The following is a 19,817-nucleotide window of genomic DNA, read 5'->3' on the forward strand; positions in this document are numbered from 1 at the left end:
TTAATGTGATAAATAATTTATTTTAGCAGCAAAAGAGAAATTGGTGCAAAGTCAGAAAATTTAATATAGAAGATTTAATTGTTGTTAAATAATGTTAAATAATGTTAAAAGGCATTTATCTGTGTGTTTGATGACCTTGAAAATAATAATAATAATATTAAAATAAATAATAACATATTTATAAAATTTAGAATAAATGTAACAGGATGTGTTAGTGGTTTGATGAACCAGAGCGGGAGCCTAACTTACTTTAAGCCTAACCTAACTTATTTACTAAATAAGTTTAGGCTAGGTTCAAGCCTTTAATTAAGCTTATTTAGTTAAATAGGTAAGGCCTATGTTTTAAAGACTTAATATACGAGTCCAACAAGTTGGCTTATTTACACACACATATTATAATATATTACAAATATATCAGTTTCATCATTTGATTTTTAATCAATTTATTTATTTTTTATTTTTAATTATATTATCAATTATATTAGATTTATATATTAATTTTAATATTGTTACTTTATTATTGTATTGCATTATAATTGGTAAGTTATTTCAATTATAATATATTGTAATTGATAATTTAGTCAGATATTGTAATAGTCCTGAAGTATGTTTGATACCAAATTGCTCCTGTTGGGGGAAAAAGCACGTCATATCAGATTTTTTCATCTCTCCCCCAATTTTTCTATTTTCTGCGTCTACGATCAGAGAGGGAGAGCTGGAGAGAGCACTTCAGGAATTCTTTTCCTCCACTCTTCATCTCCACTCATCATTCCTCTTCCCTATTGCCGGCAAGTGAGCGATTTTAGTGGCTGTCGCTGCTACAGATCAAGGCGTGGGGGTGTTGGAGCTGTCGAATTCTCCTTCCTCCTCCCTTGTCTGCACTACCGGGCTCCTTCTTCTCTGTCCGACATCATACTGTTTTGGTGTGAATGAGGGAACTTCGATTCCTTCTTTCCATTTCTCCTTTACTTCGTTGTGAGTATTGATCCCCTCTCTTCTCTCCCTATTTTCGAATAAGTATGTGCATTGTGATTTGGGCTGAAAGTTCAGTCCTTGATTATTTTCCTTCCTGCCTACTATGTGCTTGTATGTGATGAACTGGAATTTCTCTTCTTGCTGCTGGACGTTGAATAGAAGAGAAATTTAGAGTTTCTTTTAGCTAGCTTTGAGGAACAAGAAGCTTGATGATGTAGTTTGAATGCTAACGCACATGAGATGTTTGCAAAAATGTGTAGAAGAGTTGGAATGGAATAATTAAGTATAAAGACTAATATTATGGATTCAGGTTCAGTTTTAATAGATTTTAATTTATTCTTGATAAAGAAATGAATTTGAAAATCATAGAAAATCTACATAGATGTTTGGAGAAATTTTTGGGAAAGATATTTAAAAGTAAGACGGCTGATTGTATAGTTTGATTTTGGAAGCACGTAAGGTGCTTGAAGGAATGTATGAAAGAAGAATTTTAGTTTAAGGTGGCATATAAATATGATAGATGTATTCTTGTTGGGTAAATTATTATAGCAAGCAATTATTCTTTAAAATGAAATGTTGGGCATGAAGTTAGAACATTTTGGGGGAAAAGAGGATATTTGTTTAATAATTTAGGGACCAAGTTTGTTTATTCTTATGTTAGCTCTTGGTTGCATATAAAAAAAAAAATGTTTGTGCATGGCAGATTATGAATGAATACAAATGATTGATAATGTTGAATAAGTTATGGTAGAAGTTGTCTACTTTCTAGAGAAAGAGTTGGAAACTTTGAATATTATTTATGTAAGTGTTTGTTGAAGATTTATTGATTAACTCTTATTTGTGAGAGGTTGAGGTAGATTCTCTTTTCCAATTCTATAAATTTGTTTGGATTGAAGATTTTAGAGTTATAAATGTATAAAAAGAAATAATAATAATGTCCCTTTGGGCATTAGGGAATTAAGACATAGACAATATTACAAAGTGGCTAATTAGGAGTAAGTTATGTTTTTGGAAATGTTTCAAGTAAGTGGATAACATCTTGATCAATCTTATAAGTATATGTCATGACTTCAAGAGCTAAAGTAATGTAATTTAAAAAGAATAAATCAACACTAGTTGAAAAAAAAATCAATTCTTTTATTTGATAAAAACAATCATGAAAATTGGTGAAGAAGTTTTTGAAACATTAATTGTGAACTTTTATATTCAAAAGAATTGATGTTTTAAATAATTTATGTGAGTTTGTTATTAAGAAGAGAAAATTAGATTTTAATCAGTGATTATTTTCTTACATGTTTGAAATGTGATTTTGAGAGGATTATAAGTAGATTATTGATTGCTAATAGCAGTTTCATTAGTTTGTTGTGCTATGATTAATGATTAGTTAGTTTGACTTTTGTGAGCTCTATCCTCACGTTTGTTATACATGGGTCTCATCTAGTGTTTGATTTTGTGGCTTTGAGTTATGTTTGATTATTATTACTCTTGTGGACATAGTGCACATTTGTTTCTTAACTTAGGTTGCATTTAGTTACTTATCTTTGTGGATTGTGTATCTACGTTTGTTTTTATGGCATAAGTCACGTTCGATCCACTTTTGTTATTTATTCTGTTAAGTCTTAAAAAAATAAATTTTAATTGTCTTATATATGGATTTTCTCTAGTGGTTTTAATTTATAAATGTTAATACATTTTCTATTTATAGATCTATTCAATTTTTTGAAAGCGAGTCTTAAAGAACTTCATTTATTTTAAACTAGCTGCTCTTGAATTTATGTTATATGAAATATTTTAAGTGACTGTGTTATATTGAACTATTCTCTTTTTGTTTGTGCATAGGAATCCATTATGATTGTTCATATGTATTCATTCAAATTTTATTATCAGGACATTATTTATTAGAAAGATTTCTGGTGTTAGATGATGTAGCTGAATCTATGTCTCGAGGTGTTCATTGAGTTGTTTTATCTATCACTAAATTGGAGTGGAAGAATTATTTCAGGCAAATTTCATTTGATGTAAATTTCATCTTCTATAAATTTCTTGGCCTAGTCCTAAATGCTCCATGAAGGCTATAGGGAAAATCCTTGTCTTCCTTATAAGATTCTATAATTATTGGTAAGGAGTGGAGCCCCTCTATTTCAAATGTTCTTTGTTGTTAGGAAATCTGGAGAAGTCTCATTTTTAGGAGAGATTTATCCACTGAAATTTCTATAGGAAATAACAACTTTTGTTTGAATGAAAAGTATTGTAAAAAATTAACTAATAATCATATTTCTATATTAACTGTGTTTATAGTTTAAAATTTAAAGTTTCTTGAGTTAACACTTGTGAGATATGAGTTTCGTATTTTATCCATGCCAGTACCTTATATTTTGGGGTATGACATTTAATTTCCCAATCCTTGGAAAACTATTTATAAAATATGTTTTCTTTGTAGAAGTTTTAAATTTGTTTTATATACGTTTTATCTTTTACGTAAGTTACTCTTCCCCTCCCATGAAGTGATGTTCAGATTACAAAGTTCTTTTGTCTGTTTTCAAAATATAAATTCTCTCCTTCACCTGGTATGCATATATTAGAAATTTTTTTTCTTGTTTTGAAACCTTATGTTTAAGTAAAACAAACAGAACATGTACCTCAAATTTATATACCTTAGCACCAAAGGCCCGCACAATGTAAGTACCTAAGGCCCGCACAATACAATTCAAAATCTAATTTCACAACTCCTTTTTCATATTCAATAGAACATCAAATCAATTTCATTGGTTATGACGGCCAAACAACAAGGCTTGAAGCAAAGAACTGACTAAGCGTATACCTTATAAATCGCTAAGGGGACAAAAAAAAAGAAGTAAGAGACAAGCTCAAATTCATACAAAAGGTTCTTAATTATGCAAGTGAACGAGTTTATTAGCTACTCTCATATCAATTTCAGGATGGGATAGTAGAGGGAACTAGATAAGCTCTAGCCTGTATCTAGCTCTTGCTTCTTGAATGTCTTGGACAATTCCCAGTTCCCGCATGTACACAACCTTTGAAAGAAGTTAAAAAAATATCAATTTTTACCAAAAAAAATTATGCAGAAATTAGTTAACTGTATATAGAGTATCAACTTGTGTAAAGAGGTACGTATAGCAATTATGGCTGTGTGCATGAGTGTATACATTTTAAAAAAAAAATATAATTATTGGCTGCTTTATCTTTAGCATGTTTTGATGTTGGTCCCTTTACTCTTTTTTTTCATTGTTTTAAATCTCTCTAGCTTCATTTGTCTAGAACGTTAGTAGTTATATATATTTTAAATATGATTATAAGGACTTAATGGTGGCTGGCATGTACATGAACTCCACTTATTTTTGTGTTGGCTTGTTAAACTTATGATGAGTTGTATAAAAAATGAGTAGAAGACAAAAAAAAAAAAAAAAAAAAAAGAAGAAGAAGAAGAAGAAGAAGCAAGACATTAAATAAAAAGTCCTTAAATATGTAATAGATGATGCTTCAAAAGGAAGAAGACAAGATATGTAGGGCAAATAAGCAGAAAGGTTACTGGCCATTTTACTCATATAATGTCTAACTTATTGAAATTTTACCAAGTTAGCAATAGAATTAACAAAGTTATGTATACATCAGCAGATTTAACTCGTGCACACAACCTATAAAGGAAGAGGTTTAAGAAATATCAAATTTTACCAAAATAAAAAATTATGCAGAAATTAATCAACTATAGTATCAACTTCTGTATGGAGAGGTATGTATAGCAGTTGTGTGTGTGTGGGTGTATATTCCTCAAGGTTCTTTTATACCTAAAACAAGCCTAATAATAAAAAATTTATTGGTAAGAAAATATGCAAAATAGTATGAGCAATGAAAAGAACGATATTCAATCCAAACACTTTTAAGAAATACTTATACCAACGAAATACTGTCTCTGCATCATCTTCTGGAAGTCTACTTCGTATGGTTTTGTAAAATGATTCACTAAACATCAGATATTTAAGCAACTATACTGAAAACAAACAAAACATGTACCTTGAAACAGAGACTAGAAATTAATGTACCTTAGCACCAAGTCTGAAAGAGATGCTCAATGGAATGCCAGAAGTTTGAAATCCACTCCCAACAGCTACGGCCTTCTTTATTCTCAACTTCATTGGGATTAAGTTGTTACAATGAATCTCAACTTTATCTCTAGTTTTTTGGTATCTTTTGACATCTCTGCACAACAACCACACTTTCTTGTTTTAAACAGTACTAACTTAATGTTTATAGTAAAATGATACTCCTATATTATCTATAAAATTTACATATTTCTTAATATGAGACATTTTACAAAAAAAAATAAAATAAATAAATAAATAAAACGTAAATTTTGACTTTTTTTTTAAATGTCCTTTACAAATCCTACATCTCCTTTAAACATGTGATTGTACATAAGATCAAATTTGGCATTTGACAGACTATTGAAATTAAATTATGTCATACAAGTATCACCAAAATTAAACAACACACGAAAAATAAGAAAAACTTTGTAAGACATGAAAACAAGGAATAATATAAAATATAAACTTTCAATTAAAATAAAAATGTGTGTCATACGTACCTTGAAGCACTTGTTCTTGTTTTATGCACTTTGTTAGGTGGCTTGGCGTTTTGGGCTAACTATGATTCCATCACTGATGCTAGTACAAACACTCATTCCATGTTTCAACATCTTCTTTACACACCACACGCCATCCACACTTCGTTACTTTAGACTTCGGTAACTCATCATTTCCAAATGTATTACATCCAGTAAAAAATACCATTTGAAGTTTGTTTACAACTAAAGAGGAACAACGAATATATATAAAACAGACTTGATGACTGCAATTTGATTGTAACCAAATGAAAGAGAAACCATACGTATTTGGAAATTCATCATTAGGAAATCTGAATGTCCACCAAGCAACGTCACTCTCTTCGTCATATGCCAAATCGTTTTCTATCACTAAGCATATGGCTATGCCCCACCATTCACTTCTTCTTCGACAATAATCAGGTATGCTTACTATGAATGACACATTTGGATCATTGAATTCTTTCTCACAAAAGTAGTCTTGATTACGAAACCATGATGGCACTTCACTACCAGGAATGATTAATTGGCGACCGGGTTGCATGAAGAAGTCAGGCTATGACAAAACAAATCGTAAGTCTTAGAATAATAATTAATGTGTAAGAAGTGGAAAATATATAGAGATCAAATATATATATATATATATATATTATGTCCCAAAAAAAAAAAAAAGAAACTCATGTAATTAAAAAAAAAAAAAAACTCCCAATTTGTGAATCCCATGTAACAATTCCAAACACCTTACTTGAAAAGAACACACGTCCTTCAGAATCATCTAATATTGAGACATCATTGATATTATGAACCTATAAGGGGAAAAAATTGGCTATGTTAAAGAAGTTTAATGATTAATAATGTGAAAGAACAAGTAAAGACAAATAAAACAAACCTGAGATTGGAATGAATCAATGAACTCCCATAGTTTCTGCGAACAAATGTAATGTTCCATTGATGGACTACCACTTGCGAGAATAACTGATAGATTTGACGGAAGTTGTGGCAAGGACTTAAGCATTGGGCAATCAAAGAGACCAATAAATTGAAGCTTCGAAATATTGGAAATGAGGCCAGATGGTAAGTCAATGAAATTGTTTCCACTTAAATTTAATGTTGCCAATGATGTAAAGCTGCTAATGTCATCAGGAAGTGATCCATCATAGAGATTGCAATGCTCTAAATTTAATTCGGTCAAGGATGAAAAAGAAAGGGACAAGAAAAGATTTATTGAGCTTGAAGGCCTTTGAAGCCCAAATGCCTTCCTGAGAAGGGAGAAGCAACTCGATGATGATGAAGAATGTGCTTGACCATTGTACTCACAAATTGATTGTGCCTCATTAGAAATTCGACGACCCACTTCGAGCACTTCCAAAGCCCCATTTTCATTCAAATCCTCTGGCATCCTTGAAAGTTTTGACCAACCAGAAATTGTGATAATCTTCCTAGCTATCAATTTACAATCATTATTTGGAAGGCAAACCAGATTTTTGCAGCCTGACAAATCTAATTCAGCAAGACCAATCAAATTGCCCAGTGATTCAGGTATTTGGATATAGCAGTGTCCTCTAAATCAAGCTTAGAGAGACATTTCATATCCTTTCCAAACTCAGGAAGTTTTCTAATTTTTGAACAAACAGATAGAACAAAAGTTTGTAAGCGATCCATCTCAAATTTTCTTGGAAGGATTTTAACTTTTATGCAGCCTTTCAAATTAACAATGACAAGATTCTTGTGTTGCCCAAGGGACTGGTGAATTTCAACAAGGTTAGAACACCCTTCGAGAATCAATGTTTCAAGATTATCAATTCCATCAAAATCTGGGGTTTTAGTGAGGTATTTGGAATGAGATAAATCAATGGACATCAGCCTTTTTAGAGACTGGAAAAGAAAAAAAGAAACAAGAAAACAGTGAGTCGTCAAAACTAAAAGCTAGTTATAATAATAAGTGTACTACATTATGGACAAGCAATTAAAATGGAAGGACCATAATTACCTGTGTTCCTTTCCAAAGTTGTTTTAACTTGCTATGTTGCATTTTTAGATGAACAAGTTTATCAAGTTGAGTATGTCTGGGCAAAGAATCTAAAGGATACCCCTCCCATTCAGAAACTCTCAATTCATTGGGAAGAGATTTAAGTCCATGAGGAAGATTCAATTGGCAATGAGAAACATGTGATGAGCAACTTGAAATGATAAGTAACTTGAGATTACTCATTTTTGAGAAGGCTTCAGGATCCCAAAGTGCATCTGATGATTTTTCTAGTGATGGAGCTATACCTCGAATTGCTCCTGCCCCCTATAAAATAATAAGTCAAGTTAATAATGTACCAAATTCATGGAATGAAATATTAAATGATGAGTGGACCAATGTTTTAAAAAGCCATACCAGACATTAAATCCAAAAAGTCAGCGGTTCTCAGTTTTTTTATAGTCTAACTGGTTATTATACCAACAATTGGACTAGTGATGCAATAATTAAATAAAAATAATATTAAATATATATATATATATATAAGAAATTAAACTATAGTATGTTAGCAAAATGACATAATATGATTGTAAATTAACAATATATAAATTATAATTTTATAACATATCAAACATAGGTGGATCTTAATTAAATTATATAAAAGAAAACTCAAAAGTATTTATATTTTCATTTATAATTGTCAACATCTTTATAAAAAAAGTCTCAAATCATATTTTATACATGTGAATTATTTGTTAACATCTCCGATTGATTGTCTAACTAGTCTGACCATCTAGTTTGATTTGGTTTTTAAAACAGTGGAGTGCATGACTGGACGTACAATCACAAGAACTTAAGGGATGATACCTTATTTATTTTTAGTACGTCATTGGCATCCTTCAAAGACATTATCCTAGAATGCTTATCAAATGATTCTCGGAGGACAATATATTTACCCATATCTTGAAGAAAATGATGCACCCACAAACGCCCTTCACGATTGATTACTGGTGATTTCTCAATAAGAATTGTTATTCCAAGTTTTGGGTGAAGATCTTCATCAAAAGTTTCTAAAATTTGTGTGACATGATCTTTGTCGATTCCATTAAAAAAGCAAGCAATATCCAAGAATATAGTCTTTTCCTTATCATCTAATCTGTCAAAACACACATTAAGTATCTTCAATATGTCTTTTGGAGGAACCTTCTTAAACTTGGCAAGTGCATCTTCCCATTCCTCTAAAGTTCTTCCACAAAGAAGTGAACCTAACACTTTCAGAACCAAAGGAAGTCCTCCAGCATATTATATCACATTTTTAGAAAGAATCGAGTAACCTTCATTTGGTTGATTTTTTCCTTTAAAAGCATTTTGACGGAAAAGTTGAAGGGATTGGTCCCCACTCAAGAATCCGATGTTATACTGAGCAGATATATCATATAATGATAACAAACGCATATCTCTTGTTGTTAATATTATTCTACTCCCATTGCCAAACCATCCTTGCTCTCGAGCCAAATATTCAAGTTGGCCCATATCACTCACATCATCAAGGACCAGTAGAATTTTTCTATCCTCCAACATGTTTTTTATCAGCTTAATTCCTTCATAACAATCATCCACTTCCACACTTCTTTTATTATTCAAAAAAAAAAGAAGATTTCTTGTAATGAAATCAAATCACCCTTTTCGTATTCCTCTCTGATATTATGAAGAAAGCAACAAACCTCAAAATCCTTGCACTTCCAGTCATAAAAAGCTCTAGCAAGAGTAGTTTTGCCTAAGCCTCCTGTTCCCCATATTCCTATAGATCGAACTCCTTCCGAATCAATTGCTATGAGTGACTCCAACTCATCTAATTTTGATTCAATTCCAACTAATGCACCAAGATCAAATGGCGATTCATCATGTAACTTATACTTCATTTCTTTTGCAATGCTTTCAATGAATTCTGTTTCATGCCTGCATAGGAGAATAAAATGATTGCATGATCTTTGTTATTTGATCTAAAAATAGAATGATCATTTAAGTCAATTGAATTATAAAATTTTAAGTTCATCGTGAAACTAAATTTAACTTAGTAGGGATGTGTGGTTGTGTATGCATCCCATGCCGGTTACAACTAATTTTTGGGGTATAAACTTACTCCTATACATATTTTAATAATATATTTTACCTTGCCAATATTTAATAATGGATAAAAAACTTGTGATAAAAAATGAATGACATTGCTTATAAATAAGACAAAATATTCTTCTCTCTCTTCTTATTAATTAATAAGACTAGAAGGAAAAAAGAGAGGGGCTTACAAAATTGCCTCCCCATATAATCTATTTGTCCTTATAGCTATTTTACTAAATTTGAATTAAACTACTAGGTGTCGAAAAGATGCATCAATAAGGGATGTATTGATTTGAAAGACTTGATCAAGTAGGGTAAAGATTACATTAATTAATAATGATATTTCAAAATAGAGAGATATTATTAATATTATTAAAATTCAATATCGTTGAAAGAAAATAACCATTTTGATTGAATTCAATTGGGAAACCTAATGCAGCAACAATCAATACAATTACTACAAATACAAACCTATTTTACCAAAGCATAGACCTACAAGTCCAAGTCGATCATTAAAATTAATCTTATACTATATTTTAGTGAAATATTTTAAGTAACATAACTCTCGAAAAACGGAAAAAAGAAAAGAAAATAAATAAAGCTTGATGTGGTTATTATAGTTTATTTTAATACCCACACCCTTATTTTTCACCCAAAAAAAAAAAATAGTGATGATAGTTATTGAGAGAAGTGTAGATTACCTATTCCGTGAGTCCCAACCAGATAAGCTAGCAACTTCTTCTAAAACACGCCTCCATCTTTGCACCTTCATTTTGTCTTGTGTAAATCTTTCTTCATGCTTCATGAATGCTTCTTCAAAACTTCCCTTTTGTTTCCTAACATCAGACGGATCTACACCATAAAAGATTGGAAATACTTGAAGATCCAACTCTTTTTTTGAATGAAGAATCTTTTGGAGTTCATCCAAGCACCATGTTGAAGAAGCATATCCTGGGGAGAGCACAGCAATTGCAGAACAAGATTCTTCAATGGCTTGTAGTAAACTTGGGTTGATATATTGTCCCCTTTCAAGTCCTTCTTCATCCCTAAAAGTTCTTATTCCTTTGCGCCTTAAAGCATCATATAAATGATCAGTAAAGCTTGTGCGAGTATCTTCACCTCGAGAACTCAAAAACACATCATATTTCCGTCTCTTAGTTGATCCATAAGAGCTTGAAGAACATACAACTCCATTAACATCAAGTCCATTGCAAGGATTCAGAGTCTGAACGAAAGTACAAAAGTGAAAAATACAAAATCAGAAAGAATATAAACACGCAAACGAACAAAATAGGAACTTCAACAACAAAGTGTAGCAATGAGAAACGGATACTGCTGAAGGCGAAAGAAAGTGAACACAGTTTCGTAAATATCCCATAGCAAATTTTCCCGTCGAGTTGAGTTTGAAAGCAAAACAGACACACAAAGTCCCAGGACACAAATCAGCAGATAAACTAATTCACTGAAGAAAAGATGACGGAAACTGAATGATTCACTCTTACCGCAAGACTCATCCACTCTTGAGGCATAAATTAAACGGAAGCAGAATCTATGTAGATATTCAATCTCGTTGACGTTGGATGTTTAATTAAAAGCGAAGTCTCAGAGATCCAAACCATTCAGTTCACTGAAGAAATCTTAAACGAAGCAAGGAAGAAAGTAAAAAACCTGAAGGATGAAGTAATATGAAAAGATTTGATCGCTCTTGAACTGATAATAATTATCTCAAGTCTCAACAAGCAGTCACGAGATCAACTGAAGGCCAAGTGCCTAAGTCTTCTCTCAAGTCTTCACGCCTTCTCATTCAAACCGTGTTACGGACAACAGTATTCACTTTTGCAGAATGAAAGGGACAGAACCATGTGACGATGCTTTTCATTGCTTTACGGTGTCTCACTGTTTCTTACCGTTTTTTTTTTTAACCTCTGCCATTATCGTTAATGCATTATTTTAATTTCTTTTTAATGGTGAATCTGTAGCACCATCCTTCTTCTATTTTTATTGTTCAACTTAAAACAATTTCTTCTATATTTATTTAAATTCATGTGTCATATATCTCCATTAAAACCGATAATTTGGCAAGCCTGGAAAATACTAAAGTCAGATTTGGAAGTTTAGGAAAAAAAAAAATTATTTTAAAATTATTCAAAATCTAAAATGCAATATCTCAACATATATTCAAACATTTGAATGATTCTCTTAAACTGACCATTGGTGAGCCAAAACTTCTTTAAATGACTTCCAAAATCAGGAAGGAGTAAATAAATTGAGGATCTCTAAGAGATATTATAGAATTTCGATCAAAGTAGCGTCCGGCCATCTTGTACACTACTTGAATGGTCATCTACAAAGTTAAAGCAACATGTTTCTTAAGTCTCTTTACTTTTCAATATATTTAATTTTGCTCTCATGCACCTTATTAATAAATTGATTATTTGCTCATTATACATTAATTAGGATTTGTTTAATTTGCAATTGGTTGAAGTACTCTAGTTAACTACAATTATTGAAAAGAAATTTAGAAAAATTCACAACAAATTAACCAGGGTACTTTGACTCATTATGCGAGACTTTAAAAAGAAAATGATTTTTTATCCAAGTAAATTACAATTAAAAATTCAAAGAACATACAACTTAACATTTATACACCTTTTATTTGTAATTTTTAGCACCATTATTTAATTATTGTGTTTTAGAAGAATCATGTTCAAAGACCTCTCAAAAGAATTATTCACAAATAAAAATTAATATAAAATTATTTGTTATTAAAATGATAACAGAGGCTTGTTTTTTTCTTCAAATGGTGACTTATTATTAGTCTTTGTCTGCAAATAATTTTCTTGAGAATAATGATTTCATGGAATAGGTCTGAAAAAAAGGAGAGCAAAGTAGGAAATAGGAACCTAAAGGATGAAACAAATAATGTTGAAGACAATTGTTTAGTCTTCAGTCTCTGGTATATGCAAAATCTATGAGCTGGTGTGTGTGTTTTTCTATATACAGATCCAAGGCGTAAGATTCAGTCCAAGTCGTCGAAGTCAGTCCAATCCGAATTGCCCTCCAGCTGTGTCTTACTCTATATAATATTTTGTTGGTACATGTCTTTATATGACATTTTAATATCAAAATGTTGGCACCAAAGAACAAGGAAAGACTAAATATTTTAATAAAATCTCCAGACTCGGAACTTTTTTGTCCAATCATTCAGACCTCACACTAATACGTTATTTTAAATCTTTTTAACGGGGCATCCCAGCAACTCCTTTTATATTTTTATTGTTTAGTTTAAGGTTTTTAAGGAAATTCAAGGTCATGTGCATGTTTACGGTTACTGCCATGCCTAGCTATTATAGTTCTAGATATAAGATATTTTTAATTGACATTAAATAAAAGTTGTTTTTAGTTCAGATCACATTAAATTATAATAATTTTCTAATTTTTACCTAATAATGTTAATTAATAATATGGTGATGGTGATGGATAAAGCACATAATTAATATAGCTTCCCTTTTTTCAATATAAGAGCAAAATTGTTTAATTATTAAAAAATATCATGACATCTCTTATATTTAAAAATAAAATAAACTTTTAGGGACGAAGCTCCTGTCCAAAATAGTCTTAAACGAGATTGATAAGCATAGTAGTTTCTTCTTCAGTTCTTCTGATGAGACCGAGAAACTTCACATCCTCTCTTGGGAACAAGTCTGATGAACGTTCAGGAATTAAGAGCCTCCGCCAGCAGAATGAGGCATACATTATGATTTAAAGAGAAGTATAAATAACTTCCAAGCTACAAATATTATAACATACAACAACATAATTATGGCTAGCTTACATATATGATAAATCAAATGAATGAGTTTAAAAGTTTTAAGTTTGTACATTCACCATTTACAATTTTTTTTAAATAGGTACCTGTTGATAAAGTTTCATGAGGATTTGTTGGTTTTTATAAGTATAGATAAATATTTTTCATAGATGTAGCAATACATGGACAAAACATAATAACAAAGATTGAATATAAAATTATTTGAATTTTTTATTATAAAGATCGAATCAAAATTATGTGAAAATGTATAGATTAATATTTAATAATACAATTTTTTGAACGGCGTAACAAATGTCCTTGGGCTTGGATCTTATGCCTTCAACCAATTTTTTTTTTCTATGAGATTTTATATATATATATATATATATATAATGTAAGATGTAATTGGACTGCGAATATAATGATGTTAGTGTTGCTGATACTATATAATAAAATAAGCATGAGATATCCATAAACAAAGAAAAACTTTAAAAATTAAATACATTATGTTGCCTACCAGTACATTGAATCATTCATTCCAATTTTCCGCGTTTTGCAAGGGTGGTGTTTGGATGTGCACATCATTTTCGTTTACACTGTCATATGTGCGCGTGTGTGCTAACAAAGAAAAAAAGATATAAATTATATATATTTTATCAAGTTATTGCAAAAAACAAAAAGAAATATTTATCTTTTTAGTTAAAAGTAATATTAACAGTTAATCGATAAAAATGATAATACTTGTAGTTATATTTGTTGACTTTTTTCTTTTTTTGCTACATTGTATAAGAACATTCTTATGAAGATCAGAGGATATAATTATAAAATTGAGCTATTGCATGAATATAAATTTATTTTTTCATTAATGTATATATAATATTAACTGATTATGCTTATTAAAAAATAAGTTATGTTTAATTTACCTATGTTAGACTTAACATTTTTTTCAGAGTTTTGTTATCTCAAAAATATATTGATTTAATTTTCTACTATTACGATGTGAAGTAGATTCATCTGAATATTTTTTGATTGAAATTATATATATTCAATGACGTATAAAAAATATAATTTTTTTTACCAACACGTATAAATTATATTGAAAATCTAAACTTTAATTAGTAATTGATTTATTTTTAATGAACTCAATTTTCATTTACTTATTTTTATTAAAATGCTAAAATGAAATTTACAACAAAGACTAATCATATAAAACTTAAGTTGTCAATATGTGTTTTAACTTTTAGATATAATCTCGTAAACAAAAATAAACCTCAAAAAACAATTCTAGCCAGATACGTCCTCACACAGTTCCGAAGGCAAAACAGAATGGAATCAAATTTGACCTGCGAATTAGAAAACTAAATAAGAGAAACTTCAACGAGGTGCGAATAGATGATTTGACAGATCTAAACATAAAAATAATGAGTTCAATGAATAGATCTAAAAAAACAAAAAACAGAGAGCTAAGGAGAAAATAGGAACCAGAAGGAAGAAATAATAATGTTGAGGCCAGGCCTGCTGTTCAGTCTTCAGTCTCTTGTGTATGCAAAATCTATGAGTGGTGTGTGTTTCTTTCTTTCTATGTGAAGCTCCAAGGCGTAAGATTCGGTCCTAAGTCGTCGAAGTCAGTTGCCATCCAGCTGTGTCTTACTCTATATATATATATATATATATATTGGTGAAATGTCTTTATATGACATTTTAATATAAAAATGTTGGCACCAAAGAACAAGGAAAGACTAAATATGTTAATAAAATCTTGAGAATTGGAACTTTTGTCGAATTATTCAGACCTCACAGTTAATACGTTATTTTAAATCTTTTTAACGGGGCATCCCAGCAACTCCCTTCCCCTTCTATTTTAATTGTTTAATTTAGAACACATTATTCTATATCATGGACCCTCCTCTCAAGAAATTTTCTTGGACAATTCGATCTATTTCCTCCTCTCACGGTTTTTAGGGAAATTCGAAGTCACATGCATGCAAATGGTGATACAGAGTGAAACATGAGCTGTACTTAAGTTTTGTCCCGTGTCTTGTCTAATCTTATTTTGGATTGAGACAGGATGGGACCTAGATCAGGATCGGGACTTCTTGATAAAGCAGACAAAACATGAAAACAAGTTGGATAATACTATTTTTTAAATTATATAACTTACTAAGTTCAAAATCAAAACAACATGAGTATATAAATTCAATTAAGTCACATTTGTTTATTGGAATAGAATGGAATGAAATTGATTAAAATAATAAAGACAAAAATGAACTAAATTACACTTTTCCCCATAGTAAACATGATAAAACTTATTAATATATTATACATATGTGAAAATTATCACACCTTTTAAAAATCTCATGAATCATGACTCCCAATCCTATGAACTAATCTACCTTTCTCCCTTATGAATGTACTCACCTGTCCCCTTTAATCATTTTATCTTTACTTTTATTTTTTCAATCAATTCCATTTTATTTCATCCTCTTAAGCAAACATGACCTTATTGATTTACAACAACAATTTAAAGTGAAAGAACACAATGACAACAACCACTATTTAATGTCAAGTACACACTAACCACAAATGACTTCCAAGCTTCAAATATTATAACAACATAATTCTTGAATGTCATAACATAAATGGGTCGGTGATTATGTAAGAAAGATAAGATAAATAAACACAAAATATATACTTTTGACTCTATTATATTAAATATTAATAAAAGAAAAAAATATAATAATGTATTCGGGATGGGATGAGATATCCCAATGATGATCCTATGTCCCGTCTAAAACATATTTTTGTTCCTTCTCACAAAATCTTATCTTGACAAGGACAAGGACAAGCATTAACACTCCTAGTAAATTCTCTATTTGTTTGTTCTGCCTACTCTTTTTTAAATGAAGGTTTCTCTAGTGCAGGAACTTTCAACTTGAAATTCATCTGGCGCCAACAAATCCATGAGAAAATGAAAATGCTTCTTTGGCTCATGGCTCATGATGCAGTTCACACTGCACGATTGAGATAAGAAGAGGTCTCACGTTAATTCAGAATAAATATAATATTTAATTTATTTAAAACATCCTTATTAATTATACTTAGATGAAATATAATAAAATAAGGATATAATTTAAAAAATATACACATATAACCTATCCAAAATTTTATATTTTAGACGAAGTAGGATTTTTATTAAAAAAATGATTTATATTATGATGTATAGCAAAAGGAATCTGTTTATGTAATTAATTCAAGGTCACATGCATATATAGTAATGGAAGCCACGGCGGAGGTTGGGCTATCGGCGACAGTGCACCAGGCTCCATGACCTTGATTGGCGGATTTTCTTTAAAAAAATTAAATAAACAGTAATGTAATCGTTTTTAAACAAAAATAATTTCATTTTATTTCTTTTATCCTGCAATATTATTTTACATTTCATTGACCTTAATTTAAAATAAAATTCCTATCATGATTCTTTACTGAAATTCCCCTATAAAAAAGTAGGAAATATATCTATAATAAATCTAATACGTCAATACATTTGGAGGGCACCAAAATTTGCCCATTTCTGCCTTTAACGTTATATGTCTAGCTGTGGAAACTAATCCTCTCAGCATCTCATGTCTTAACATCTTAAAATCCTCCCCGTTTAAATAATCACTAGGCTCATAATATGTAGTTACATCATAAGGCTTTTAAAATGGGAGAATGACACTAAAGTTTTAAAAGAAGAAATTAATGACGATTAGATTCTCAATAAAATTTTTAATGAATGAGTTGTAAATATTAATTTTGATAGTTGTAGATAGGAATTTCAATTGCAAATTAAGAATCACATTTAGAGTTTATATCTCTTACTTGCAATTAGAACTTCTGAATTTGTAAATATAATTTTCAATTTATTTTAAAAAAATTATCATAAATCTAACAATATGATTAATTCCCTCTTTTAGTCTTTTGGGACTCATCATTTTCCTTTAAAACAATTGTATGAACAGTGAATGGTCTATTTTTAAAATTCCGTAATATTGTTTTTAATTCTTATATTTTGAAAAATCATATTGTTTACAGTAAAAAAAAAAGGTATGAGACACACAATAAAAATAGTAATAGATACTGAATGAAGAGCGTTTGGTTCAACTGGTTGAGAGAGTTGAATTCGTTTATCTTGAAGTTTCATGTTTGAATCTTGAAATGTGCAATCACATTAGATAAAAATGTCAAAGTTATTCTCTATATACTTGTAAGGCTGCCATTAGTAACAACCTTCCCATACAACATACTCTTTTCTAGGACCCTTTTTGACAATGATTAGATAGTGAGTTTTCATTATTATATCTGTATCATATCCTCGAGGGGCTTGGTTCATGGAAACTTTTGGAAAACAGGATCCATGTCAAGGGCTTTTGAAGAAGCTGACGGGGGACACACTTGTGAAGGTATCCATAATATGAGATCAAGAGGAGAATTTATCGGCAGCTGATTTCACTATCCAGTTTTGGTAAATCTTCTATTTGATCTCTTAAACCCCCCCCTTTTTTTTCTCAATTTTGGCTTCCCATCATTTGATTTATTTTCTTCTTTGATCTGCCGTATGTGGGAAAATTCAATTTCCGAAGCCTTGGAAAATTATTTACAAAATATATAGTGATGTAACCGGAAATTTTATATATATTTTTTGTATACTCATCTGGTCTTATTTATAGGATAGAAGGAGAGGGTATTTGTTTTGGTCTTATTTCTAAGGTACCTCAACAATTATTGTGTCCATCTTTATCTTTTTGTCCCTATTAAATATTAAAAATGTAATAAAATGCTAGAGTATTTTATGTTTAAAATATGTATATTTAATAGGAGTAAAGTTGAAAACTTGTTAAATTCTTACACTAACATGGTTCAAAAGATTTTATTTGGTTCTGGTGAAAATACTAGAAATGACTTATAAATCATACATAAGTAAACATTGGAAGATCGATAATGAGCAAAATCCTTCTTTGATTAGCATGTAGTTTTTCTTCTAGATTTAATTGTTTTGAGATTCTACTTCTTTCCCTTTTTTTTAACTATCGTCCATTTTCCCCTGTTTTACCACCTGTACATTGCTCATTTCGGTTGTGTTTTGCATTGTCATGCTTACTGTACTCTATTTTTAATTTGGTATTCCCCTGTTTGTGGGGGCGATGAGCAAAATTAATACCGTTTTCACTACTGTTTCAATTTTCAATCATTTTTATGAATTTTTGTCGTATTTTTCAGATTTAATTTTCATTTTTTTCTTTGTTGGTTCTCGAACTTTTCTTGGCTTCATGGTTGATTTGCCATGACTTGGAATGCTAAATTATTCTCATTCTCATTTCAAACAAATTACAGTGTTTTATAATTCCATGAGGAAATTAACTCAATGCAATCCGCGGTGTATTTGTTTTTTCAACTTTTTTCATTTGGCCCAAGTTTCTCCTTCCGCTGGTCTGTACGTATCTTCCCTGCTAAGGACATGTTGGGATTGTAATCCATCCATTTAATATCATAAGACATTTTTAATCATATTATAATTTTTATAATAAATTAGTTAATTATCTTTAAAATTACACACTCTTTTCATATTTATCTTTATTTAATCAGTTGTTTCAATTAAAAAACAGTATTAATTATGCCTTATTAATTGCACCTTAAAAGACAATTAATGCTTTATATTTTTTTTAATATCTCAGCTTAAAAAAATACTTTATATTTTTAACAAAAGAGGGAGTATTAGATATTATGAATACTCTCCCGTTGGCATTTAATCGTATCATTGACTAGGTTTAGTTTGCTGATTCTCTTATGATTTTACAGCTGCTACAAACCCCATGTATGAATGAATTAAGCTAACGCCTTTCACTTCTGAATAGTTTTGAATTTTAAAAATATAAAATATAAGGATACTTTAGGGGTGTTTTCTCCTAAGAAACGATTCCATAAATTCATATGTTTTTAAAGAAAATAATTTTTTTTGATAGTAAAGAAAATAAACATTTTCGTTGGAGTGTTTGTCAAAATAAATGTTCCCACACATTAATAAACCAGAGAATATAATACAAAGAAATGGTGTATAGGAGTGTTTTAGTGTTTAAAAATCTCCCAAATGTGTACTTTACGAAAACCTTTATTTTTCTTTTCTTTTGATTCAGTGGAACCTTTATTTTTAAAATTCTCTCATATGTTCTAGTCATATAAGTTTCCATATGTGTAATCTCATAACCTATTTCTATACTAGTTTCCAAGTTTGAAAGCATAATTATGAAAACACCATATACTTCATGAAGTCTCGCACTAAATCAATACGAGTG

At 30.1% G+C, this 19,817-nt stretch overlaps 1 protein-coding gene across 1 annotated transcript; it reads right to left on the bottom strand.

Moving 5' to 3' along the window:
* Positions 1 to 5,726: 5,726 nt before the first annotated feature.
* LOC129317208 (disease resistance protein RPV1-like) lies at positions 5,727 to 11,490 on the bottom strand. Its single transcript, XM_054961574.1, has 7 exons — positions 11,180 to 11,490; positions 10,379 to 10,902; positions 9,284 to 9,518; positions 7,584 to 7,886; positions 6,483 to 7,468; positions 6,339 to 6,399; positions 5,727 to 6,149 (listed from the first exon to the last, which is right to left on the bottom strand). Exons 1-5 carry the CDS (start codon positions 11,204 to 11,206, stop codon positions 7,112 to 7,114), a joined length of 1,446 nt encoding a protein of 481 aa, XP_054817549.1. The 5' UTR covers positions 11,207 to 11,490; the 3' UTR covers positions 5,727 to 6,149; positions 6,339 to 6,399; positions 6,483 to 7,111.
* Between the last annotated feature and the right edge of the window lie 8,327 nt (positions 11,491 to 19,817).

The sequence above is a fragment of the Prosopis cineraria genome, unplaced genomic scaffold (genome assembly GCF_029017545.1).
Source record: "Prosopis cineraria cultivar Desert tree isolate PC_DT_omini unplaced genomic scaffold, ASM2901754v1 PC8, whole genome shotgun sequence".
Taxonomy (NCBI): Eukaryota; Viridiplantae; Streptophyta; class Magnoliopsida; order Fabales; family Fabaceae; genus Prosopis; species Prosopis cineraria.

Coding starts and splice junctions, on each gene's coding strand:
- LOC129317208 (XM_054961574.1), bottom strand. CDS start 11,206: ATGCCTCAAGAGTGGATGAGTCTTGCG. Junction 10,903..11,179: donor AAGAGTGGATGAGTCTTGCG/GTAAGAGTGAAT, acceptor ACTTTCGTTCAG/ACTCTGAATCCTTGCAATGG. Junction 9,519..10,378: donor GGTTGGGACTCACGGAATAG/GTAATCTACACT, acceptor TCTCCTATGCAG/GCATGAAACAGAATTCATTG.